The 27,104-nt window shown below is 41.4% G+C and overlaps 1 protein-coding gene and 2 long non-coding RNA genes across 7 annotated transcripts; 1 reads left to right on the forward strand and 2 right to left on the reverse strand.

The window, feature by feature from the left end:
* Positions 1-5,689: 5,689 nt before the first annotated feature.
* Positions 5,690-7,930, reverse strand: LOC26536412. 5 transcript variants are annotated; one of them, XR_005561368.1, is made up of 8 exons: positions 7,813-7,930; positions 7,586-7,717; positions 7,380-7,526; positions 7,215-7,323; positions 6,309-7,150; positions 6,083-6,214; positions 5,918-6,026; positions 5,690-5,853 (listed from the first exon to the last, which is right to left on the reverse strand). It is a non-coding gene; the product is annotated as an uncharacterized LOC26536412 (long non-coding RNA). The 5 variants fall into 5 exon arrangements; XR_005561365.2 differs by having other exon boundaries at positions 7,215-7,320; positions 7,380-7,529; positions 7,813-7,929; XR_005561367.2 differs by having other exon boundaries at positions 5,918-6,023; positions 7,380-7,529; positions 7,813-7,929.
* Positions 7,931-11,279: 3,349 nt separating this feature from the next.
* Positions 11,280-11,894, reverse strand: LOC26535666. The gene is made up of 3 exons (XR_001453772.2): positions 11,750-11,894; positions 11,586-11,682; positions 11,280-11,529 (listed from the first exon to the last, which is right to left on the reverse strand). It is a non-coding gene; the product is annotated as an uncharacterized LOC26535666 (long non-coding RNA).
* An 87-nt stretch (positions 11,895-11,981) lies between these two features.
* LOC6523975 lies at positions 11,982-12,627 on the forward strand. Its single transcript, XM_002099811.3, has 2 exons — positions 11,982-12,209; positions 12,304-12,627. Exons 1-2 carry the CDS (start codon positions 12,096-12,098, stop codon positions 12,511-12,513), a joined length of 324 nt encoding a protein of 107 aa, XP_002099847.1. The 5' UTR covers positions 11,982-12,095; the 3' UTR covers positions 12,514-12,627.
* Positions 12,628-27,104: the final 14,477 nt, after the last annotated feature.

Here is a 27,104-nt window from a genome sequence, read left to right on the forward strand (position 1 = left end):
TTCGATTCGAATGGATGCCATTCCATTCAATTCGATTCGATTCGTATACGGGGGAATCCCCGGCTCCACCTTCAGATCCTTTCGCCAGCTTATGACCCCTCTCCTCTGCCACTGTTTTAAAACATTTTCCCCCTTTTTTCATTTTTTTTTTTATTTTGGTCAACGCGTAACGCGGAAATGCACTCAAAATATTAAATGCTTCAGTAGTTGGCAATTATTGTGTAAGACGCACTGCCTTCAGCTTAATTCATAATGCGCATCGAGCTCAAGCTGGTAAATGGGATATGTTGAATTGGGAGTTGGAAGCCAGAGTTTTTTGGCCAGGCCTTCTGGTTCTCAGGGAGTTGGAGCCCATCAAAGAGGAGAGCTTCCAAGAGCCGAAGTTTGGGGAAACCATAAAACACAAAAAGGCTAATGGCGAAAATGCATGCAACTCACATATATGAGGATAGTAATTAAGGGATTAATATTTATGAATTGACATAAGCATACACATGTGGCAGAAAAATCAAAAAGTATAAGACTAATACGAGTAGTTGTTTGATATATTTATAAATGTGTGCAGCATTAAGCAAAATTAAAACTGAATTAAATAATCCAATTACTAGTGGTGCATTTAAATATGTTTACTTATTAATTAGATAAACTTATCGCATAAATCGTCAGTCCAAATTTCTAGCCTTCAAGTGTAGTATAATTTTGGATAGCTTTTCAAAAAACAATCGAAGAATTAACCCCAATTACTGAAAACCAATTGAAAGGCACATAATTTCATGTTCCATATGCCGAAAGGGAATCTCTACACGAAATTAGCGCATTAAATTGGCCAAATAGAAAGTGGGCGGGGCTGGGCGGGCGTCATATTTCCAAGTGTGTGTGTGGGTGTACACATGGCAAACCATAAATATAAATTCCCAGGCGCTTTACGAGCCGGCAGCAAAAAGAAGGAAAAAGGATTACATGCCACAAGGAGCAGGAGCAGAAGCTTCGATAAAGCAAAGTCTATGAGATTTACGAGCAGATTTCAAGAGTTACAAATACATACATGACTTTGGCCTAGGATGGAGCGAAACCGGTGGTGCGAGGGAGAGGGCGGCGACGGAGGAGGAAGGCTGAATGAAAAGCCGATACAAGAATACGCACAGCCGCAGGACACGGATTTTATGTTCTGGGACGACGGCGTCAAGTTGCCAAGAGCAAAACTTTCAATTGCATTTCGGCCAAGTTTCGTTTGGCTTATCTTTATTATCGCCGCTGTTATTATCCTGGCCCCCAAAAGTCGAGGTCCTTGGCCAAATTCCCATCCAGAATCCTGGTTTCAGGATACTGAGCGCTGGCAGGCCTCATAAAGTATGTCATGTGTCATAAATGACAGATTCTTAGGCATACTTCATTGATCCCTTTGGCCGTCTCGTTTTTACGACGCTCCTTGCTAAATTGTTGCAGTATCTGTTGCCAACACACACACACACACACACACACACCCTAACACTCGAACACATCCTGGCACGCACACACACAACGCGAGTTGTGCGTGTTTGAAGTTTGCTTTTGATAAATGAATGGATTTTCAAAGGCGACGTTAATGAAATACGCACACAGGCACAATCACGAGCAAGGATGCCAGATGCCGAGGATTCCTGCGCTCCAGGAAACATGATTGTGTATGTGTGAGCGTGTGTGTGTAGTGCTCCCCGCATATCCTTCAATCTATCAAACTCACGTGTCCGTCGTGTCTCAATTTACTTGCTTACTAGCTGCTCAACTTGCTGCCCCTTTTGCTTCCTTTGCAAACACTGAAACCAAAGCGGTTGCCCCGGCATTTTGATAGAGTCTGCTTTTTTGGCATATTTATGAAGTCCTGGCGGTGAAAGGATTTTGGACTTGGGCGCCGCAAAAAAAGAAATGTGCTCATTTTGTCCCGCAGCGAAAAGGATTAGCATCAGCTGGCAATGTTTTGGAGTACTACACGCGAACGTTCTTTAAGCATGTCCGAACATCTCCGATCAGAAAGCCGGATTCAACTCAATAAATATTCATTATTTCTATTTGTTATGCTAGATAAATGTATTTATATATATTTATAAAATTGTTATTGAAATAATAGGACACTCTAGTCAAAATAATAATAATAAATTGTTTATTGGACCAGCATATTGTTGTGAGCATAAACCCCAAGTTTGATGACCCCTTGAATGAAATGTGCTTATTTTTAACTCGCAATTTCAATGGCACCCATGTAAACCAAAGTCGTCAGTATTGCAGGAAAATTTTTCGACAATTGCCTAATGACTTCCCCCAGTTGCGAGGCTTAAAAGTGTGCCAAAGAAAAGGCCACTTGAATCCGTTGCCAAGGCAAAAGGAGCCGAAAGCAAACGCATTAAAAGCAACTTAATAATTCAGATCAAAATCACCAATCAGCGCAGCCGACATGTTGACAAACGATGCCGCCGACATTACCATCTAGCCATCTATAAGCATACCATACCAACTTCAAGGGAAAATTGGGAAAAGCGACAAAATCGGAGAGGAATCAGGAAAAAGCCAGGAACACGGAAAAGCCGAAAGCAGCAGGCAAGAAGGAGGAAGGCACCATCGACAGCGACGACGACAAGAGATTTACATTTTCAAAATCGAATGGCGGCATAAGCCACCGCAAAGCAAAAGACACGCAACCACAGGCATAATGAAATCCACGATAAACAAGATAAACGAACACACAAAAAGAAGAGTCGCAGACAAACAATGACATACGTGGATTTTATAACGAATCGGAAGAGACCCTATATACAAGCATTCGTAAAGATGTATAAATACTACAAATTCAGAAAGTTAGCAGCAGTATACGAGCTTTCAAGTCCACTTTCAGGCACCTTCACTAGTTGTACCAATAGGTTTTAAGTTTGCTCTGAAACATAAAGGGTGCAGTGCTTCAGTGCATGCATATTGAATAATAAGCAATAATAGGACCAAAATCTTATTAATTGTACTTACTCTAAAGACCAAACAGCATGATATGCTCTTATAACATTAAGTGGACGGTTTTAAGTTGATACATACAATAGGATCAATCGCTATTTGAAAACAACAGCCATGCCGCGTGGAAGTGTATTGGCGGGCGGAAAAAGGGGAGGCACTGGAGCAACAGCCAGCTGCCTTGGCGACGATGGCTAAAATATTTATATCTATTTCAGCTTGGCCGCTTTATACAATTTCTATTTTGCCACACCACACGGTGTGTGTCCCCTTCAACCAACAACCACCATCGAACAGACATCGTATGTCTTGCAACACCCACTTTTACTTCCTCGATGTCTTCGTTTGCAATCAATGAAAGATTTATGACAATACATCGAAGGAGTGGAGAGAAGTGGTGGAGTATCGGAGCTCAAATGGAAGGAATACAAAGACAGTGCCACATATTGTACTCAGGAATTTGTTTTTATGTCGCATCATTATTTTTATTATGACGCTGCCACTGGCCTGTTATTTAAGAGTGATTAGTGGCTAAAAATGACTGCGATAGCATCGGTAGGTGGTGGTGCCAGTAGGGTGAACCAAAACGGTGTTTTCATTTTCTGTTTACATATGAGCCATTACCTAACATTATCTATAATTTTAATAATTAGTTATTATCATCATTTAGTTTTCCAAAATATCACATATTAAAAAAGATAGAAGAAAAAGCACTGGTTCGCCCTGGGTTACCATAAACAAATATGCCCATAATGAGCGATGGGTAGCGGATAAGGAAGCTCTTGGAAATATTGGGTTACCTAGCTCGTTGGTAACTGAAATGGATTGGAGTCAACGGCAGAGTCGTGGTCCTTTGGATCTTTCTTCGAATCGGCTCTTCCGGCGGATCGCAATCGATCAATTTAATTAGCAATCGAAGCAAGGATGTCAGAACTTTGGAATGCTATATGTATATAAAGGACATGTACTATACGTACATCCACAATCGGCGATAACTCCATTTGGCCATTGGGTTTTTTTTTTACAGTCGTTGTAAATGGAAACTCTCGGTGCGTGTAAAATGCCTTTTCGGTATGTGAGTGTGTTTGTGTTGTGTTGGGTGGTGTGTAGGTTGTGTGCGTATTACAACAGCAGAAACAACAGCATGAGAAAAGAGTTGGACAACAATGAAATGCTTTTAGCCTGCGAAACTGCCAACTGAACAGCGCCAAACGAAATTAAGTTAACAACAACGTGAGGCAGCGAGGAAAAGTTTCCTGCACTGTTTTTATTGAAAATTGAGTTAAAAAACTGAAAGTGTCGACGATGTCGTTGCACGTCCATACATATGTATGTGTTTCGCAAGCTCGTCGCATGTCCTGAAATTCCATGACCAGAATTTCTCGCCCGCTTGCCCCGCAAAAGTAGGCAACACTATTAGCCAACTCATCGCCACACTCATTGGAGACGGCTTTTAGCGATCTGCAACTTGTATTCAGTTACGTTACACATTCCAGTTACATCGTATTCGAATTATGAGCTCAGCGAGATGTGACCATCCATATTAAAGCCAATATATGCTGCGATATTACCAAAAATATCACTGTTTTTCGATTAAATTTTTTTTTTTTGTGCAGCTTATGACCTAATCGTGTTTAACCGAAAATTGAAAAATTAATTTTTCGAGCAATTTTCGCATTTTTGATAAGAAGTAACATCATCAAAATTTACAAAAAATTGAAAAAAATTAAGATTTTCAAACTGAAATGCCATTCAATTAGGAATTTAATTACGAGCTTAACGAGGTATGACAAGCCATATTTGGGCCATATTTATTTAACTAATGGACAAAATACATATAATTTTTGGACAAAAATGTATAAAAGCTTCCTTTGCTAGAAATGCAATAGTTCCGAAGGGCGTTTTTATCTTCTGTAAGAATTTCAACTAATTTGCACCTGTTTTTTTTTATTTTCAGTTAAATCCATGTGCTCATAGTTTTCAACCTGTGGATTAAATGAGTATCCTGGTATCCTGCCTGATGCCCGAAGATCCTTTTCGTTTTGCGCAAAGTTTCGAGACAGTGGAATTCCAATAACAGCCAGGATATGGACATTCCGCAGAAAGGATGCTGAAATCAGCGCAGATCAATGTATGCGTGAGCGCATAAAATTTATGAATTATTGAATCTATGAAAATATGAACATCACGTACGCCCCCACTCACTCCCTCCGCCGCAAAACTATCCGAGACAGACGGAGACGGAAGACAATCGCACAGGACGAACTTACAGTTATGCAGAAAAAAAATGAAAAAAAAGAGTGGTGTTTGTGTGCGTGTGCTGGAATATGCACAGAATTTCATTAAGACGCCTCCTCTTCGCCGTTTTCATACGCTGGCAAATGAGAGACATATACGACTAAAAACACCAATTGATTCAGGTCGAGTTTATTAAAGTCTATAAAATTCTTTTATTTCAATGTCTAGCATCCAAGAATGTCAACCAACAAATTGCACTTTATTTATAAGACTTATGATGTAAGCTAGAGTATTTCAAGCTTCGGCTTGAAATACTGATGGCAGTTCCCCGCCATCATTTCTTTATAAATAAGTTTGGGCATTGGTCCGCGCTTGTTGTTTGCCAAAGTTTATTCATCTGCTTCGACGTGTTTACCGATGGCTTAGACCCCAGGACCCCCCTAAAGTGAGGTCACAACCTCGCAGATCAAAAAACTTTTTTAATGTGTATTCGATGAATTGCGTTTATTAAAGACAAGGACAAGCGAAAGGTTAATATTCAATGGGATGTGTGGTTCATCAGCATTTACAGTTCTAATTCAAGCGATGCAATCCTCTCGTCCAGCGGGACCGGTACCATCGCTTTGAATTCCCTTATAGCTGTAGAAGAAGGAGTCCTATTAATGCAATTGCATGTGGATAACTATCAGTTGAATAAACTGACCAAAAAGAAGGCCAGGCGGCGGTCAACTAAACCTAGGGTATGCGGAACGATCTTCATTAGTTTCCAATTGTGTTCATTTTGACGGGGCAGCAGCTAATATCTGTGTCTGCTGGATGACAAAATAAGTTTATAATATATAAAAGGGAAAGGTATCTTAGGGCTTACCAACTGCACTCAGTCCGTTCAAATGTATGTATGTGTATATAGGGCTTTCATCTGTTTAACTTGCATGGCAGTATGACTCTTTTTATGTGTGCGTCTGGGTGTGTATCATCACCCAAGTTAACCAATAAATTTCTTTAAAAAAAAAAAAAAAAAAAAACGTTTCATTTTTAGGATAGCTTTTTAGTTTTTTGCTAGCATATGTATTGAGCCAAAACTTTCGACTTACCCGTTGCTTCACTTTTAATTTTGGGTGCCTTTTGAAATTTGTTTATTTCCGAAACGAGTTGTGCTCCAGACAAGCTCTGGTGGCAAACTGAATATATTTCGAGTTAGGCAGGGGCACATGGATTTGACAGCTCCGTTTGTTCGATGAAATTAGTTCCAAGGACAATGTGATCAGTAATTCTGAGCGCCATCGTAGTTGGCCCTGCCTAAACTCGGCACCTCATTGCTACACCATTTTTCATAAGATTATAACACAACTTAATTGAAAATACATACATATGTATGTATATCCTTACACATAATGGTTCATTTCATTGGTCAATGGTCATTTACTTTCTTTGTATTAAATAAAATATATTATTCCACAATTGCTTTCACATTATTAAGGCAAAGTTGTTTCTTTGCTATGAAGTTGTCTTTAATAAATGGTATTATTATTAAGGAAATCCACTTAAATGGATTCGGATCGCCAAGTTGCGACACTCGTGGCATGTCCTTCACCCGATTGTCCACTAATGCGAACTGCGGCAGTTCCCCGCCATTTCTTTATAAATAAGTTTGGGCATTGGTCCGCGCTTGTTGTTTATTAAAGTTTATTCATCTGCTTCGACGTGTTTACCGATGGCTTAGACCCCAGGACCCCCCTAAAGTGAGGTCACAACCTCGCAGATCAAAAAACTTTTTTAATGTGTATTCGATGAATTGCGTTTATTAAAGACAAGGACAAGCGAAAGGTTAATATTCAATGGGATGTGTGGTTCATCAGCATTTACAGTTCTAATTCAAGCGATGCAATCCTCTCGTCCAGCGGGACCGGTACCATCGCTTTGAATTCCCTTATAGCTGTAGAGGAAGGAGTCCTATTAATGCAATTGCATGTGGATAACTATCAGTTGAATAAACTGACCAAAAAGAAGGCCAGGCGGCGGTCAACTAAACCTAGGGTATGCGGAACGATCATCATTAGTTTCCAATTGTGTTCATTTTGACGGGGCAGCAGCTAATATCTGTGTCTTCTGGATGGCAAAATAAGTTTATAATATATAAAAGGGAAAGGTATCTTAGGGCTTACCAACTGCACTCAGTCCGTTCAAATGTATGTATGTGTATATAGGGCTTTCATCTGTTTAACTTGCATGGCAGTATGACTCTTTGTATGTGTGCGTCTGGGTGTTTCCAATTGTGTTCATTTTGACGGGGCAGCAGCTAATATCTGTGTCTGCTGGATGACAAAATAAGTTTATAATATATAAAAGGGAAAGGTATCTTAGGGCTTACCAACTGCACTCAGTCCGTTCAAATGTATGTATGTGTATATAGGGCTTTCATCTGTTTAACTTGCATGGCAGTATGACTCTTTTTATGTGTGCGTCTGGGTGTGTATCATCACCCAAGTTAACCAATAAATTTCTTTAAAAAAAAAAAAAAAAAAAAAACGTTTCATTTTTAGGATAGCTTTTTAGTTTTTTGCTAGCATATGTATTGAGCCAAAACTTTCGACTTACCCGTTGCTTCACTTTTAATTTTGGGTGCCTTTTGAAATTTGTTTATTTCCGAAACGAGTTGTGCTCCAGACAAGCTCTGGTGGCAAACTGAATATATTTCGAGTTAGGCAGGGGCACATGGATTTGACAGCTCCGTTTGTTCGATGAAATTAGTTCCAAGGACAATGTGATCAGTAATTCTGAGCGCCATCGTAGTTGGCCCTGCCTAAACTCGGCACCTCATTGCTACACCATTTTTCATAAGATTATAACACAACTTAATTGAAAATACATACATATGTATGTATATCCTTACACATAATGGTTCATTTCATTGGTCAATGGTCATTTAATTTCTTTGTATTAAATAAAATATATTATTCCACAATTGCTTTCACATTATTAAGGCAAAGTTGTTTCTTTGCTATGAAGTTGTCTTTAATAAATGGTATTATTATTAAGGAAATCCACTTAAATGGATTCGGATCGCCAAGTTGTGACACTCGTGGCATGTCCTTCACCCGATTGTCCACTAATGCGAACTGCAAACGGATAACTGCGAGTATGAATTATGCACATTTACTTGAGATGTGTTCTGTTCCACTTTGAGAAGCACAAGCCGGCTAACCAAGCATCTTGTCGTGCCCTTTGAACCCATCGCCCGTTCCCCTTCTATGCCCCTCTTCCTTTTTATATGCTGTTCCCCCTCCCATATGGTGTATCCCATATTCTATATCCGTCTCTCTCGTCCGCTGTCGCCCCATCTCTCTCTCTGATGTTATTCCGCTGTGCGTGTTTGCATTTTGTGCGTGGCGCTGAGCGCTTCCTCACACGGCGTCCGTGCACAGTTGAGGTCACAAAAGTAGTGCTGCCCTCATTTTTATTTTCTTTTCACTTAAATTTCATTATATAATATTAGTTTTGTTAATTGAGTTATATGTGATTTATAGTTCTTATCTGAAGACTATGAAGACTTCGCATATATCGAAGTTAAACATATATCCAACAAATTAGTTCTGTGCAACTTTTTATAAATATCCATATTTCGAAGTTTAATAATTCCACACTTTATATTCAAAATATTTCATATGGCTTGAACTCCACTGTGTATCTGTAATCCATTTAATTCAACCAAGCGACCATGCCAGCTGTGTGTGTGTGTGTGCCTTTGGCATTATCAACTCATAAATATTTATTGAATTTTAAGAAATTTTCAAAAATGGCTACAGCAGTAGCCACACAAGGAGTAGCCAAGGAACAGAAACCGGAGAAGGAGCAGGAGCAGGAGCTCAATCTGCGGGACAGCCGATGACTTGTTGTCCTGCCAGCGTATCCGTCATCGATTTCGATTGCCTCGCTTCGCTTCGCCGGCTTCTTAGCCAACCGTCCAGCCCCCCGGTGGTTTCATCCCGGTATTCAACTGGGTTCTTCCTGCGAATCCTGCTGACCCCAAAAGTTCGCTCGCCACATCCACATCCATATCCTTTTGCATTCTCTTATTTGGATTATAATTTTTTCCATTTCACATGTGAGTGCATTCCTCTTCTTGGTGGTCATCACATCCTCGCCAGTCGCTTGGCCACTTGTCAATTTCCATTTTCATTTTCATTTCGTCGCTGGGAGAGTTGCGACGATGGTCCTTGAAACGCGTAATCTCAGCTCAAGTGGGAGTGAACGAGTTAGACAAGGTCATCGATTCCAAGGGTCCAATGGAAATTCATATTCAAGTTGATACAGATTGAATTGCAAACCATGTCGTTAATAAATGATTACACTAATTCTGCGTAGAATTAATCTTACTTTGATAACAATCAAGTTCCATTTTATAAAAAAATCGGTTTATTATTTAGTTCAATATTTGTATTTATACCCACATCTTTGTGGCTGCCGAAACTCGAAAAAGCCGTTTCCAATTCATCGTTCGGAATGGCAATGAAGGCAATTAATTGATTTTGTACAGGAAGCTTTATCGATTCGAAACTCAGTTTTCCAGTTTCCAGTCCTCGTCCATTTCAGAGCATAATTCGGTTTAATATTCTTTGACTTGATTTCCCAGGAACTCAATCATTTCCATTTGCCAGCATGGACGAGTTGGGAGTTCGCAAGCAAATGCAATTTGGAAGCGGTGCATCTGGGAGTCATCGGTAACAGGGCTCACCTGTGACCCCTTGACCCCAACTGGGTCCCCTTCCCCAATCGGCGCACCCCTAACCCCTTGAACCCTTGGCCCCTTTGCACCCCCTTTCCACCACTTGGGCGCCCCACTCGATTCGACAGAGTGTCCTGGTCAAGCGGAGCTTTTCCAATTTTAATCGCATTAAATAGTCACTTAAGCGCCGACGCCAACGCCACGCCCCCATTTTCCGACCATTTGAATGCACTGAGATTCAAAAACACCCCATTTCCCCCCAATTCCGTCCCACCGATGCGAAATTAACTTGTTGATGTGGGAACGACGACGAAGCCGTAACAACTGACAGGAAAAGTGGTAATTGGGAAAAGGGTTCAATTCAACGTGGAATATCGGTGGGGGTTTCATTTACCAACGCTTTGCCACGTTCAATGCTAGTTTGAAAATCGCTCCGTGTTCGAATCTTATTAGTGGTTTATAATTACAATTGTATACAGACCAATTACGTTGCGAGATGAGTAAGTGAATGGTGGGTGGGTGGGGATTGCAAGTGGGTTTAGGTGTGGGTGTGGCTCATCAGGTGTGTGTATCTGTGTGGCTAATTAACCACCATCAGGAACTGGCCGTTAAGCACCCAAGTGTACACTCAACAAATAGGTACTCACCATTAAATGAAGAGTATATTTTTGAGCCACCAGAATTTATTATAGCACTAACATTTATAACAATTTAATAAAAACATTTTTTATATATGTGTATGCATTTACTTCTACCTAATTAATAATCATATATATCATTTTATATTATTATTTAATGCAATTTTTTGCGGTGCAGGCGTAAGTGTGTGTGCTTAAATGGGAAGCCCAAGTATGCCGATAATGATGTTCATTTTGTAAGCAAATGTCATAACACAATCCCAAAACCCAAAGCCCAAGCCCAACCCACCCACTCATTTATGTAAATAGCAACGCAAATTTATGCGTATGTATTTGTGCAGCTCAGAAGACAAAGGGCAACCCCCTTAACCCTCCCTCTCCCCCACCCAACCAATGCCTTAACCCACAAGCCTCCTCGAGTGTCCAAGTGCGCACATGCCTTGTAATTGAATCCACGTCTGAAATCTGTCTGTGGTCGATAATTTCATTTGGGTCTGCATTTTGAATACAAATTTATCGAATAGCAGAGAGCCGTGTCACGTTGCAAGCAACCGTATCACGATATGCCGATATTCTCGGTGCCACTCCCCCTTTTGACACATTCCCCCGCCTACATTTCTGAGCATTGTCCTCCGACTGACACTACTAATTGGAATGTGGGTATACAAGCTTTTGAAGAGATTCCAAGGAAAAAAATGTTGTACGCTTCATTTAAATTGAATGTATTTTTAAATTGTCACGCAAATGTTGGGAAAGTGTATACATATAAGCACGTAGTATAAAGTCGATATATTTATATATATAGATACGAGTTGCGTTAAATCCGATGCAAACTACTTGTCCAGCAGGACCGGTACCATCGATCTTAAAGCTTTACCATAGCAAGCCGTGGGAAAAATGTCAAAATGATAAATGAGTCTTGTCCCTTCGCCTAAGTTTTTCGTTTTTTTGCTGCAATGAAAAGTTTTGGTTAATGAATAAAATAAATAATCTGTATAATTACTTACTTTTTTTGTTAACCAGTTGCTTTGCAAGCCGATGCCATTGCTTTTCCGTCACCAAAGAAAGCAATGGCGAGTGTGAATGTTAACAACAGCATGAACTCTACGATTTTTGTGTAGTTTTTCTTAGTATTTTATCACATTTTTTTTTTGTTAAATTTGTAGCTTACCAGTTACACAATAATTTTGAAAAATTTTGTTTTTCATTTCTTGTTCCGAGACAAGTTGTGCTCCAGACGAGCTCTGGTGGCAAACTGAATGTATTCCGGGTTGGATGGGGGCACATGGATTTGACAGCTTCCTTTCCTCAATGACATACGTTTCAGTGCATGGTGTGATTCAAAAATTGCGATCACAGCGTAGTTGGCCCTGCTTAGACAAACGTGGCAATCCATTTGCTCAAACAATCAGTATTCCATTGGCGATAATAGCAGAAAACAAAATTTCAAGGCACATTACATCGAAAATCCCACTGAAGTAAAGCTTTTAATAGGAATAACAGTGGACTGCATCTAAATGGCTAGCATTTCGTTTAAGAATCAACCCACCCAGGTGTTGCACACCTATCAGGTTTGGCGCATCGGCAGCAATGTGAACGACAAGACTCTCGACCTCTGTTTGTCTGATAAGGTATGTTTTGCATATATATGCATATATGTATATATATACATATGTTTACATATGCATATGTCGCAATCGGAATAATCGCGGATATCCCTCAAAGTCGTTGGATAAGTACCATGCCAGTTTGACGCGCAGCGAGAAGGGATTGTTTCTGGTCAACGAAAGTCGCAACGGAAGTGTGGCCGTGAATGGAGCCAAGGTCGGTGGTCCGGTGCTCATCACCTATCGGGATGCCATCAATGGCATTGTTAAGATCCGATTTGGTCATATCGAGGGATACCTTCGTGTATCGGGCAGCATTACCGGCTAGCGTTTATGTATCACTTTGGATATGTCCCTTTTTAAATCGTAGGTTTTTTTTTGTACCGAAACTCATATTTGCGCGAATAAAGCAGGCGAAATAGATAATAGTTCTTAAGATTAATCAGTTTTGAGTTTCATAAAAATATTAAAAGATTTTATTAATTTTCGTTTCTTTCTGTGATAAGAATCTTGGTGCTTTTGTTAAACAAATTCATTGATCTTCCGTTTGGTATTATTAAATCGCTCTCTATGACACTTTCACTCCGAAAAAATATATTATCTAAGTGTTATAAAAATACACTTATAATTATATTTTCTATGCGATAGCGTTCTTCGTCAGAAGAGCAGAATTAAGAGAAAACTCCCGAAAAAGAGTTTGGAAAATGGAATTTGATTGTCGATTGTTAATCAAATGCCTCATAGATTTGTGGCAGGCGACTCTTATATTTCCGGGTTGGTGTCTTGGCTAAAAGGATTCTCCCAAAATAACCAGCTTTATTCTATTATTTATTTAAACATAAAACAAACAAATTTAAATTTTTTTTATATTATTATAGAATATAACATTTTGAACAACAACTAATAACTAGAAATTGTTGTTTCATTTTGAGTGGCCACAAAACTTTTCTCTTAGGATTTTCAAAACTAACAGATTGTGTTAAGAAAACAGTAATACTTAAGCTACGAGGTTCAGTAAGAGTGTTACTTTCTCCCATATTTACTGGCTCTCTTTCGCACTAAGCCCCACTGTTATCCTTGCTCTCTGCTGAGAGCGCAGCATACTGTTATTTTAAAAGAGTCCTGTGCGGCGATTGTGTTAAGGAAATTGTTATACTTAAACTAAGAGGTTCAGTAAGAGAGTTACTTTCTCCCTTATTTACTGGCTCTCTTTCGTACTAAGCATCACTGTTATATTTGCTCTCTGCGGAGAGCGCAACAGACTGTTATTTTAGCAGAGTCCTATGCGGCGTTACATAACTGCCATGTAAAACTTGGGTTACAGTCGGTAGATAACCGAAGGATAAACAATTATGGCCAAGGAGGCGGACTTAACGCCACTCGAAAACAATTTGTTCACATTTTTATTGAAAGAGAAAGAAAAGAATAAAATAACAAAAAAAAAACACTTAATTTTGCTTGAATTTAAAGATATATTGAAAAGAAGGAGCGCACACCGAATGTGGCGTAGCAAAAATAAGGCACACACCCAACCATAACTTGTTGAATCCAGCCAGCAGCTTTTCCTGCAGGCAAATTTCACTGGGAAATTCAATATCTTCACTTGGCTGTGCGTATGTGTGCGAATGCTCGTTCGCCTGCCTGAGCGCCTAAAAAGCAGACATAATTAGTTTATGCCGAGATTTTTGCGTCTCTTATGGCGCGACACTTCGCAACGACGTCCGGAAAAGGGAGCAGGACCTGGAGCAGGACAAGGAGTACGATAAAAAGCAGGAGCAAGGACATTCCATTTGCCCCATCTAAATGCATTAAAGTTTGGGCAAAGTGCACACCATACCGGCACCCCGGCACCAAGTCCTTTGACCCACTCGTATTATGAAACCAGAAAATTATGCTTCTGCTCCTGCCGCAGGGAATATTCATTTGCCATTGAACGGAAAAACAGATGCATTCATATGGCCAGCATATTTTTTGAAATAAATGCGAGAAAATTAACTGATAATTAAATCAAACGTTTATTATTGGCATATTCTTCTAGCCTTATCGATAGGTAACTTGGCAGTTAGGCAAAGTAGTGAAACCAATTTGGTATATTAAATATAGACTTAAATATACATTCCTTGACCCGTTTGGAAGCCTTCTTCTTATTAACATGGTATAATTCTGCAAGTCCCCATTTCTTTGCAGATTTGCGTTTTTTATTTTTTCACCGAAGTTTTTTTTTGTTGGCAGGGGCAACACTTGAAATCGTTATCAAATTGCCGACTCTCTGTTGCTCCCCACACTCGCAAATTTCTGTTGTGTCCCCCTTAAGTCGTCGCTCTTTGTTTGTTTAGGTTGAAAAATCAAAATTTTACACTCGGCTACACATTTCCAAAGGCTACCGAAAGTTATGGCTAGAAGGCGGCCGGAGAACTAGGACTACTTAGGCCATACATGCAAAAGTATCTGTACACTGGCGAAAAGAATCCTGTAAATATATTCTATATTTCATAAAGCCAACGGATGACCCTGAAAATGTAAGTTATATATTCTTGCCTAGTATTGTTTGTGTAGACTGATTTGGGACACCCAAAACAACATTAATTGAGCTCAACATTTACTCGCAGTGTATATTTTCGTGTTTGGTTATGTTTTTTGCGTGTATGTGCCTAAGTGCGTGTTTATGGCGCAATAAAACAGACCCTAACAGGATCGCACACAAAGCGCAGGGGGGGTGACTTTCGGAAGGGCGATGGGATGGGTGCTCATGGGCGGAGCGGATGGGGGTTGGGCTTGGGAGCTGGATGCTCGATGCTGGAAGCTGGAAACTGGAAACTGAAGGCCGGAGGCTGCAGGCTGAGGCATAGACATAAAGCAATCGCGTTGACTGCTCTTGCTGTTGCATGTTGCCAGAGCCAAATGAAGCAGCCAAAGCGAAACCCAAAAAACCAAAACTCAGACCCAGACGGTGACGGAGACCAAGAAGCAAATGCACCGAAAAAAATTATGCTAAGCCGCTATAAATTAGACCAAATTTGATTAATACAAAACAAAGAGGAGAGCGACAAGAAGCTACTGATGTAAAATTACCTTTTGAATCGGTACTTTCAGCTTTGTACTGCCAGATTTACAAGACAGCTATTTAGTTCGTTTATAGTATTTTGTTGCAGTGCCTCCCAGCCAGACGAATTTTGCTGGCCAAAAAGAGCAGCTCGAAAAGAGTTGGAATGGGAGGGGAAGGGGGCGGTGCTACGCAGGTCGGCGAACGACGGAGAAAGGGGTAAAAGTGCCGGAGACAGTTGGAGGGAGACAGTCAGCCAGCATCTTTCCGCTTGTCTGCTGCGCATTTATGACTTTTCCACCAAAGCTCTTGGCTCTTGCATAGCCTGCATATAGGCGCACAGACATATGCCTTATCACAGACACACAGATGCCCACACAGATACTCACACAGATACTCTCGCACACACACATACACACAGACAGACACACAAAGGCGCACAGACACACTCACATGGCTGGCTGCTGTCAAATGCCATACTAAACCGATAATCCAATCATAAGTTATAGTCAAATGAGTTTGCTCTTCAATAAATTTTCGCCTCTTTTTTCCCCTTGATGTCTTCTTCATGGCCAAAATGAGTTTGCCCTCTACCCCTCTCTCCTCACCGTGTCCTGGCCCTTTTGGAGTCCCACTGGCTGCTGTTGCCAAAAATACTTTGTCCGAAGGAGCAGCACTTGAGGCGCTTCCACACGAACGCAACAACCAATTAGAAACTGCAGTGCAAGGAGGAAATATAAAAATACCAGATCACTCTTACAGGTAACTGGTTAGTGCCCTGGCAATAACGGTTATTGGTCTTTGCAATGCCCTCTCTTCGGGCGACATTATCATTCAATTTGCCATAGTTACCAGGATATGAAGGTCAACTTTAACATTCCAAATTATTTATACACTTCTTTCAATGATTTTTCCTTTTGTCCATTACATGACACAGATTTCAGTAAAATTTGTACTATACAAAATGAAACGTTGAATACGTACACGGTTAAGAACGCACTAATGATGTCAAATGATGTTGAATGGAGCTGGAATTCTTCATTAATTGGCCATCTTTTCAACCGGGGCGCTCTTTATGTTTGAGCGACTGGATTTTTATCGAAAATGGGGCCATAAGCCCATGGTCAGTGAAATATGCTGGCGTATACAGGACGTGCATATGCCGCGGATTGTTGCCTTTGTCATTGCCATTTACAAGGATGTCCTTGCCCCTCCCCACATTTCCCAGTTTTCCGCCGGATTTTCCCCATTCCACCCGCTTTTTTCCACTCGCATTTCTCGCATTCAGGGACTGACTGCTGTTGCTGCTGCTACGTCGTTGGCTTTTATGCGTATGTGTAACAACTATTAGAAAGGAGTAGCAAACAGAATGGTACAGGGCCAACAGGAGCAACAGGAGGACCTTTTGCCATGCGAGTCCCCATCTCCATCCCCCTTTTTCATCCCCCTACTGATACCCCCAATTTCCTTGTTCTGCGCCACGCGCATTCTTTCTCTCATTCTTTGGTTCTTTCTGAAACATTTTTGGCCTCGCCCTCTGATACACTGAAAAAAGCACATGATGCACGTATTTTTCATATTAAGAAGTATAGATTTCTGATAGTGCTGTAACTGCTTGAATTTTCGTTACATCTTTTCATATTTACATGTTTTATAAACCTTAAGGTAACAAGTCATTTCTGCCAAACTTAATTTCGCAGTAGAAGTTGGTAGACTTTTTTGAGATGTGGCAAACGTTTATGATGTCCTGCAATTGTCCCATTTCGCATGTGGCGGCTACATGTATATGTGTGTTTGTGTGTGGGTAATGTGTGTGTGCGTGTCCTGTTCTTTTGTTACAACGATTTTTGCGCAATTTCTTTTGTGCTTTGTGCAGCCGCCGCCGCCGACGCCTCCATTTTCCATTGCCTCTGTCATAACTGTCGCTCGGCAGCAGCAGCAACAGCAGCAACAACAACATTGCTGCTGAGCACATGCAATTAGTGCCAAATGTTTCCATATTTTTGCAAAAACGGAGGGAGCAGGTGGGGCAGCAATGCTGACCACAGCATTCAACAGCAGCAGCAACAGCAGCAGAAGGAGCAACATTGGCCAAAGGAGCAGCCACTGGACCAAACATCACCAGGACCATGGAACGGATGGGTTGCGTTGGATTGGGTTGGGTTGGGTTGGGTTGGGTTGGGTTGGGTTGGGTTGGGTTGGGTTGGGTTGGGTTGGGTTGGGCTGAGCCCAAAATTCTGGGGTAGAGTGCCTGGACGGAAGGACCGACAAAAAATGAGCAACATTTTCCCCGTTTCATTGTTGCCACTGCCGCACTCGCTCACACAGGTTACACTCGTAAAAAGGGCCGAGCAAAGTGAAACGGTGCAATTATTGGTGAATACGATATCTGGATGCTCTGAGGGACTCCTCAAATCAGTCCATCAGTACATTAGTACATCAGTACATTTTGCAAACGCAAATGTACTAGTATAGATGTTTATATGTTATAAAAAACTGATGCTACTGGCTAACTCAGAAGGTTTTAATACCTTTTGGCAGGGTATTCGGGAATGTCAAAATATTCAATGCCTTGCCGGTCATGTCCGGCCGGATAGGACAAAGTGGCAGGAGTGCAAAAAGTGGTAGAATGGCAAGGAGTGGCGGGATCAGCACGGAACGTGGTCGAAGTGCCCGGCTGACTGTGTAAACGGCCGTAACAATTCCCCACCTCCCCCTCCACTCCCACTCTTTGGTCCTTTTGTCGCTAAAAGTGTGTGTGTGTGTGTGCGTATATGGTTAATTATACATTTTGCATATGTATTCCGGCCGTGCGGAATTTGTCGTATGCCCCACATGAGTAGATGGATGTATGTGTGTTTGCGCGTGTGTATAGTTGTGCACATATCCCATTCGGACCCGTCACGCCCACCGCCCCCCACACCGCCAACCTCTGTTAACAATATGCGTTCGAACATTTTTTGGACTCTCTTCGCGCCCCATTGTGAGGTCAAAAAAACAAGAGCGAAGTAAAAAAGTATTATTTAAATAGTAAATAATATTAAGTCATTAAAATTAAAAAAAGTGAAGCTGTGAGCTGTATTATTTATGTCTTATTATTATATTATTTATGTCTTATGCAACATTATATTTTGCCATCGAATACTTTCTCTATTAAATTTAAGAACATATAATATATACGTCATATATAGCTCAAATTTCGAAACAAAACAGAAATGTATAAAAATCACATTTCGAATGCTACTTTCGTGGCGGCCTTTGTAGAAATGATGGCACACGTTCCCCAAAACTCCGCCTTAATAATTTTTCATCTATTTTTAGGCTGGCGGAAGTGCGCGGTACGCACGTCCTTAAAATTGGATGGGGAGTTACGGGTTGGCGGGAATACGGCAAGATAACCGAAAATGTGAACAATCGTGTGTCAAATTGTTAAAGGTTTTCCAGCGACTAAGATTATTGTCCAACACATGGTCTATATACTTTTTTTATGGGCCCGGCTTAATGGCGACTGTTGTATGCCCACCATAGCGCACAGAACATAAAAATGATTTCAAAGGCCGGCATAGTAAAATTTAGGTAGCAACGAAATAAAAAAAGAAGAAGAGGAAGTATATAGGCATTATTATTCTTGAATAGATAGATCTTGACTTAGATGATTACTAGCAGTTTTCTCATTTTGCCTTGTATGTGTACATGCATCAATGCAATTCCTAACTACAAAAGTTTATTAATTCCAAGTAATTAAACCGTATTACTCGAGTGGAATTTTTAATTTTACCACTTTGCCACGGCAAACGCTCTGGATTCACTTTTCTCACATATCTCAGGATAAAATAGGACAGAAGCTGCTGCAAGTTTATTATTGTCCTTTGTTGCTGGGATCGCAAGTCATTATTTATGATGCCTGGCATTCCATCAATTTGTTTGTTTTGTCACGCTCTGGTGTGTTGGCTTATTAGGCGAACATTGCCATCACCATCTCCATCGCCCATCCTAAATCCCTTTCGATTTAGTACCCAGTTTCCAGATTCCAACTCCCAGTTACCAATTCCATACTCAACCCCATGAAATGGGCGGATTCGCACTCATTCTTGCACTGCGTCCTCGTTGCAGCTATTTTCAACGTTTAGTCTGTTGCATCATTTATCATGTGAAATGCGCCAGACACAACAGCAACTCAGATCTGGAGGAGGAGCACCGGCACCAGGAGCACTGGAGCAGCCAATCGGGGAGCCAACACTCCCAACTCACATTTGCCCACATTGTGCCCCCCGCCGCTTTTTCCTTCTAGGAGCAGCTCTGCAGGAACGGCGCCAGCTGCACTTGCATTGCATTCCGTCCGTCTGCGGGCGATGGTCAAAAGCAGATCCAGGATGCAAGGACCAAGGACCAGGAGTCCGGCAAAAGCCATAAAAACAAGTGCAAATGCAATTTGAAAACAAGAAAGTTCTTTCTGCTTATTATTCAGACTTTCGGATACCCGCCAAACCAAATGTAACAATTCTACTTTGAAAGCAAAATAATATCTTTAAAACATTCCTTTTTATCCTTAAAATATATTCATATCTTTAATTAGATAAAATGAATCGTAGGTATACAATATATATAGTTCTATATAACTTAGGCACTTTATGTTTTCTATCTTGAGATTTTCCCATATATGAAGTAAGCACTCTGATCGCCCAAAAGATCGAAAGAAACCATCTGCTTAATAACCACCTATCATCCTCATGACCATGAATACAACATACCCCTTGTGCAGGGTAGCATAGTGAGCCATGGTAGAGCAGGGGTGCAGACTGGCAAACGGTATTTGGTAATTAATAGGCCATATAATGATAAACGATACGAGTGTGTGCGCCCATATCGGCTGATTCCACCGACTCTAGAATTCCATGATTTAAATATGGCGCATGAAATGCAATAAACAAATAAATTAATTGAGCCAGGGGGTTTGTGTTTCCACCTAATAGAAAGAAATATGAAGTGATAGAATTGCCTTTTCACCCCCATCGTCCTCGTTGGTGACCTATCCTGTTAGTAAGTGTTGGGCCACCCGTATGCATTGAACTGGGAAAATTTAATTGAACTGCCCGCAAATGCAATGACCGCAGGGTCGTGGAGATGGAACTATTAACAGGGGATTAGGAGGGGGGTCAGGACAGTTCAGCTTAGTTCAGTTCAGTACAGTTGGCCGGCCGGAGCTCGTCGTATTGGGGGATGCAACGGGATGGGACTGCAAGCAGCAGCAAGTGCCATGCATTTGAATGAATGCGAATGAATGGGAGGCGCTTTTTATGGCATATATAGTAGATATTTTCAACTGCAGCTGTTGCGAAAATATTTATTTGTATTTCGTTTTATGTTGTCCGGTCCGGTCCGGTCCTGTACGGTACTTGCCATGTGTGAAAGTCAAATCTACAGACATAGATACAGATGCAGATACAACTGCATATATGTACAGCTACAGGCAGTGATACGTATACGTATACAGATGCAGATACATCTACAGCTACAACTGCAGCGACGGACCACAAAGGCTAAGAGATAAATAAATCATTAGAAAATAAATAAAGCAAGCAAATAAAATGAAAACAGCCATTGACACTGGCGATTGCGATTTGCATTCTCCTTTGATCCTTTATTGACTTCTGTGCACTTGTATTCCTCTTTTTCTCGCATCCTGACACACACCTGTGTCTGTCTTGCAGCTCACAATCAGATAATTGTTTCACATTTGCATTTAATGCAGCATTTGAATATATCTCATTGAGTGCGTAGCTGGCTATAACATATTATCGTTATCGATGATTAATCAATACATTTCATTTGTATAATGAAATGACTAATTATCAAATAGGCTTTGGCCAAATTTATCACTGCTTAGCAATTTAAATTTTAGCCTTAGTCGATACGCCATTAAAATATTTGAAATGTTGCAATATTTGAACAAATATGTGCGCAGTAATTTTAATTTATCTTGATTTTGCTATGAGCTATTAATTCCTCAATTTCCTAACAACTTTTTCGCTCATATTTACACGAACAGCTGCAAATAATGGCTCAGCCCTAAAACCCTTGCTTTCACTATCCCAGATGAACCCAGATGAACCCCCCCCCGATGAGATTTACTTAGTCATCACACTTGGTTTTACGAGTTTAACGATGCACTCCCTTTTGGCCATTACTCCGTCATTGTTGGCAGTGTCGTAAAAGCGATTTTAATTGAAATTATGATTAAATATAAACGAAAAATAATGTCAACTTTTCAACTCGCTTAATAGTGGCCCATATAAACAATCATGCTCACACACACAAAACACACAGGCCAACATTGATGCGGTCTAAGCCAATTTTTATGAGCTCCAAGCCCCGAAACCAAAGCGAAAGCCAAAACCAAAGCCAATTGCTATCCCGAAAAGGCCAAGAAGGTTATTCAATATGCTCACCAAATGTTGCTGCCAGCTGGCACAGAGAAAAAAAAGGGCACACTAAAAGTTGATTCCATCGTTTGAATAATAAGTACTTGAGGAAAAAATGGTAGATATAAAAATATTGCTAAAAAGAAAGTTTTGTTATAGAAATGTAGAGAATCGAATATTAAATGAAATTTTACAAGTAAAATAGGTATATTGGTCTGTTCATATATTGAAATTTTACATTTCGAATAGTTGCCAATTTCTATTCACTTTTTGTGGCAGTGCACATGGTAGATGGTGGTCTTATAAGGATTTTATGGAGTTTATGATCTGGCCGCACATAAAGCGCTATTCCTTGTGCGCGTCTATGTGGGTGAGTGTGGCCTTAATGTATGCTTTTAATTAATAAGTGTGCGTCTGTTTATGGTTGCATTCCCCTTACATATACATTCATATATCCCTATATATGTACATGTGTATGTACGTATGAATATATCCATGCCCGACCCATTTTTCACAGTCTGACACAAGAACAAACAGTTTTAGAGCGAAAATGACCCGCGATAAATGTGCGATGCCCGCGTCTGTTAATAAGCTCATCAAGTGCTTTCTGTAAATTAATTTCATGCTCATCACGGATGTTGTTATTGGCTTTTAATGCGTACTTGGGTGCCTGTAAATCCCCCGCCCACTTGCCGCTTGCCAATTTTTGCGCCATATGCGCCGCCCATAATGACGTCATCGAAGGGAGGATGATAAATGCAAGAAAATTATGTACTTACAATTGGCATTTCGGCAGAGTAATGAACGCAGATATCCGTAAACCACTGCCCTAGCTTTATGTGCCATGCGTTGCCATTTAGCTGAAATGCATAAGAATTTATGGAGTTTAATTCAACTGAAAATGTATAAATATTTGTGATGGTCTATGAAAATTAATGAATTATACAAGTCACTTCTGTATAGGAATATTATATAGATATAGGTTATATATAGTTTCTAATCTGGAATTCCGCAAGATATTTTATTGATTATTTTATTCCATGTTGTGATCATTTTTCAAGATCTTAAACTCCGATTTATTGCCACTGTGGTCTTTGAAGTGGCAGACAAAAAAAGGGGGGAAAGCTAAATAGCAGACTTAACTTGCTGCCACCGCTGTCTGATAATGATGATGATGCATCATTAGGTTGACTAATTTTAATTACGCCGGCGCCTAAATTGCTGCTATCATTTTTAATAATATGCCCCGTCTGTGTCGCTCTCACTCCCACTCACTTTCCCACTCTCTGTCCCTGTCTGTGTCTCTGTTTCTGTCGCACCAACTCTTGCCGCCTCTTTCTGTCTATCAAGCCCTCTCATTCTGCCACCCTGTCTGTCTTTCCGCCTGTCCTTAGTTAGTGTTAACTTTTGCAGGCGGCAGCTGTTGCGAGCATCTTTCCAGTCTTCGTCCTCTTTCACTTTTTAATACCCTTTCTGCTGGTTCGTTGGTTATTGTAAGTCATTGAGATCTATTAGGAGTATAACATGATATAAGGTTCTTGTTCATGTTCCACTAAGATCTAAACACGGTGAACCCTAGCGATAAATGTTAGGTAAATTTGTAATATATGCCTGTAGGGTAGTGCGATCTTCGGCTCGAAACAACTGACTGCATGTCCTGGTCGACCAAACGACTTTTGGCCTGTCTTGATGCCTGGCACGGCTTCGTCTGCCATTCAGGCGGGGAGTGGGTGGCAAAAGGGGGGTCCGATGAAGGGGCTGTTGCACAAAGCCAACAAATTATGCACTTACACACACACACACACACACACACACACACACGGGAGGGAGGGGGAGGGTGCAGACAACTGCGTCGCTATTTGAGTTATGTACCAGTATGTGCAAAGGAGCCGGCAAATGGCAATGCCATCCGCACCAACACCGGCTACCACCTACCTTCGCCCCTCGCCTCCCCCCCCCCCTGCACCACTTGAGCTGTACTTTTTTTCTGGCGTCCTTTGAGGACCCGGCACTTGCAACTAGCGACTCTGTGCCAGGTCTGTCCTTTCGGCCCGGCTGACATCTTCTTACTCCATTTGGGCGCGCTGTCGTGTTAATTTAGCGCGAAATATTTGACAAGATGACGCGATGCCACAGTCCCTGCGCCCATTTGCACCCCTCACAGCTGCACATGCAGAAAAAGGTTTCACTTTTTACGGGTAAAGCATGCAGCGTTTTTTGTTTGCTTCTAACTACTGTTTAAAATTTGACCAAAGTCAAAAACATAGTTATCTTTTAAATCTACAACAAGCAGCGCAAGAAATTGCATATATTTCGTAAATTACTACTTTATTAATGGCAGTGTATGCCAGGACAGGCACTTTTGTCGGCGGCAGTAACGATCGAACTTCAGTCTCAGTCTTAGTCTCGCTGCTGTCTGTGCAACAGACACTCATATCGATTTATAAGATGCCACACACTCCTGACATTCGATAGTGACTCCACTGTCGTGTCCTGATGCTCTGATGTCCTGTTGTCCCGATGTCCTAATGTCGCAGTGTCCCGCCCCAAAACGTCCTGGAGTTGCCGTGATTGAGCTGCGCGGTCGCTTTAAGTGATTTCCTCTCCAGCTAATTCGCAGACAATCAAACCTAAAGGCCGCAAATGACTTTTGACAGGTTGAACAAGGACTTCAAGGAACTGGAAACTATGGTTTCGGATTACAACTAAGAAGATCACTAAACTTATAAAATTACGTAAATCTTTGTAAAGCATCTTGTGTGTTTAATTCAAAATTAAATCGATTTATTGTGATAATTATTTAGTGGGCCCAAGTTAAAAGTTTTGATCGCATTTATTCCATTGATTCAATTATCCATGTCCTGGCCACAAACAGTCGAGCAATTTATCGAGTAAACTTCATTTTCAAGGCACACTACTCACGGCCCAAATCAGCCGCATAATCATCATTGTTCCTTGTCGCGTCGATGGGTATCGAAGGTTGTCGGTTACAGTGGCGGTGGCAAGCGGGGGACAAAAGGGGTTACACGGGGTTACATGGGTTATAGGGGGTTACAAGAAGGTTACAAGGGGTCTATTGGGTGTTAGGGGGGGGGCGGCGGCATAGTAGGGAGCCAGCCAACGACAGACAGAGTCATTTATAAAATTTCCACCCGAACGTGTTAAATGGCGTCAATATTAAAAGTTCAAATATGACGATGACGACGGCGCTTGGTAAAATTGGCAAGGGAAAATGGTTATGGTTGCATGGGCAGGGGTTTTTGGGGGTTTGGGGGTTTCGCTGTTTTGGGGGTTTTGGGTTGGGCAGGCGGCAGCCATATATACATATATAGACGGCAAACGAATCAACAAACGTTGGAGCTATTATCGTTGTCGCAACATCGCACCACTCCAAATACAACTACGGCGTAACATGCATGGGCGTTTTTAATAAATTATTAAGGGGGGCAGGAGGCATAACAAAAGTGTGTGCTCCTTCAGAAACCAGTTACCAATGTGTTAAAATCGTAGAGTGTTTGATTATAACTAGTTACTTTCAATCTTGTTGTTTCAAGGGAATCTGCTGGTACATAAACTTATAATTTCAAAGTAATATTGGAATATATGGGAGTTTTGGATCCCTTTTGCGAATGCCACTGCATACACATATGGCATATGGTCCTTGTTGCTATTGCTATTGCTATTGCTCTTGCTGCTGCCGCTGCTGCTGCTGCTGCTGCTGCTCATCATCATCTTTTGGCGTTAGCAAGTGCTTGGCGGCAACTTCTAATGGCGGCATTATGCGACCCCCAAGCCCCCCAAACTTCGCCCCCTCTCTCCTGGTCCTGCTCATGAGTATGTGTATGTGTGTGTGTGAGTGCGCGCCCTGCGCAAAATGAAAATGAAACTGTTGCAAAATCCCATAAAACGGCCAAAAAGCTTTTGTAAATGACGCCAACAGCTGTCGATGGCAAAGCAGACAACGTCGCCGTCCGCCCAATTTGCCAAAGCCACCCACCCACTTACCACCCCCACCCATTCCCGAAACCCCCCTCGGAAACACGCCCTTCGTTGTACCACGATTGACATCTATGTGTGGGTACACTGGGCAAAATAATAACAATTGGGGTTTCAACTAAATGTTATTATGAGGTTTCCAAAAAAGTATACTTTTTGGCCTTGCCACAATTGAACCCTACAACATTACGATTAGTACGATTACAAAACAAATAATTGAAATAATTCATTACCCTTAAATGCATGTCAGTAAGTTCTATGCTATAGACATAAATTACATATTGAAGAATAATTTTTTGCAGTGCGTAATTGTGTGTTAGATATGGGGGTTAGACTGCGATGCAAATGGTGGGGAATCGTGAAGGTTTTTGGCGCGTTTTAATAAAGCGACAATGACATTTTATGAATTTTCCACTTTGTTCTCGGTCCACGCCCACAATATCCCCCCGCGCCAATGCCACCCCGTTTCCCGCCCCTTTGTGCTGATTTCATTATTTGTTTGTTTGCCGAGAACCACAGACTGGCGGCCGGTAGGACTCCAGGACTCCAGGACTGTAGGACTTCAAGACCAGGACTTCCAAAACTCCAAATGAATTGACATTGTCTGTGTGTTCGATGGCTGCTTCCCTGTGTGTGTGAGGGGGTGGTGGCAAATGGGTGTTGCACAAAGGCGTGTCCCAGTGTGCCTTTTGATATCGGATTTCATTTATAATTAGCTGCAAAGTTAACGGTTCCCGGCCATACCTTCACTTGTGGTTGGTGTGTGGCCCCGGTCAAGTAATTTGCTTGTCAGTTGGGTTCCCGGGGTTGCTTGGGTCACCATATGTTTGGAAGGGGGGCTAGGGGTTGCGCTGCAGGGGGTGGTGCCCCAATGTTTACTGCTCCTTGGTGCTTGTGACGTCTCACATGAAACTGGAGCTGCCCGTCGCCCAGGATGTTGTAGTTAAAGTGACATTAAGTTAGAAGCTCTTTAAATTTACGTTTCGTATCTAACAAAGTAGAGTAAATGGTTTCTAAAAAAAAACAAGAGAGAACGCTATAGTCGAGTTCCCCGACTATCTGATACCCGTTACTCAGCTAGTGAAAGTGCGAAGGAGAGTCTTCAACACTGACAGTTTTTGGCGGTTTGTGGGCGTTAGAGTGGGCGTGGCAAAAAGTTTTTTGGCAAATCGATGGAAATTTACAAGACCAATACAAAAATAAAAAAATATCAAAACATTTTTCAAAAGTGTGGGTGTGGCAGTTTTGGGCGGTTTGTGGGCGTGGCAACATGAATCGACAAACTTGCGCTGCGTCTGTCTCTGGAGTCTGTATGCTTAGTCTCAACTTTCTAGCTTTTGTAGTTCCTCAGATCTCAGCGTTCATTCGGACGGACAGACAGACAGACGGACGGACAGACGGACGGACAGACGGACATGGCCAAATCGACTCGGCTATTGATCCTGATCAAGAATATAT

The sequence above is a fragment of the Drosophila yakuba genome, chromosome X, assembly GCF_016746365.2.
Source record: "Drosophila yakuba strain Tai18E2 chromosome X, Prin_Dyak_Tai18E2_2.1, whole genome shotgun sequence".
Lineage (NCBI taxonomy): Eukaryota > Metazoa > Arthropoda > Insecta > Diptera > Drosophilidae > Drosophila > Drosophila yakuba.

What these genes read in the sequence shown, in the direction of transcription:
- LOC6523975 (XM_002099811.3), top strand. Translation starts at nt 12,096, where the DNA reads ATGGCTAGCATTTCGTTTAAGAATCAACCCACCCAGGTGTTGCACACC. An exon ending in ACCTCTGTTTGTCTGATAAG is followed by an intron (nt 12,210 to 12,303) that starts GTATGTTTTGCA and finishes TATCCCTCAAAG; the next exon opens with TCGTTGGATAAGTACCATGC.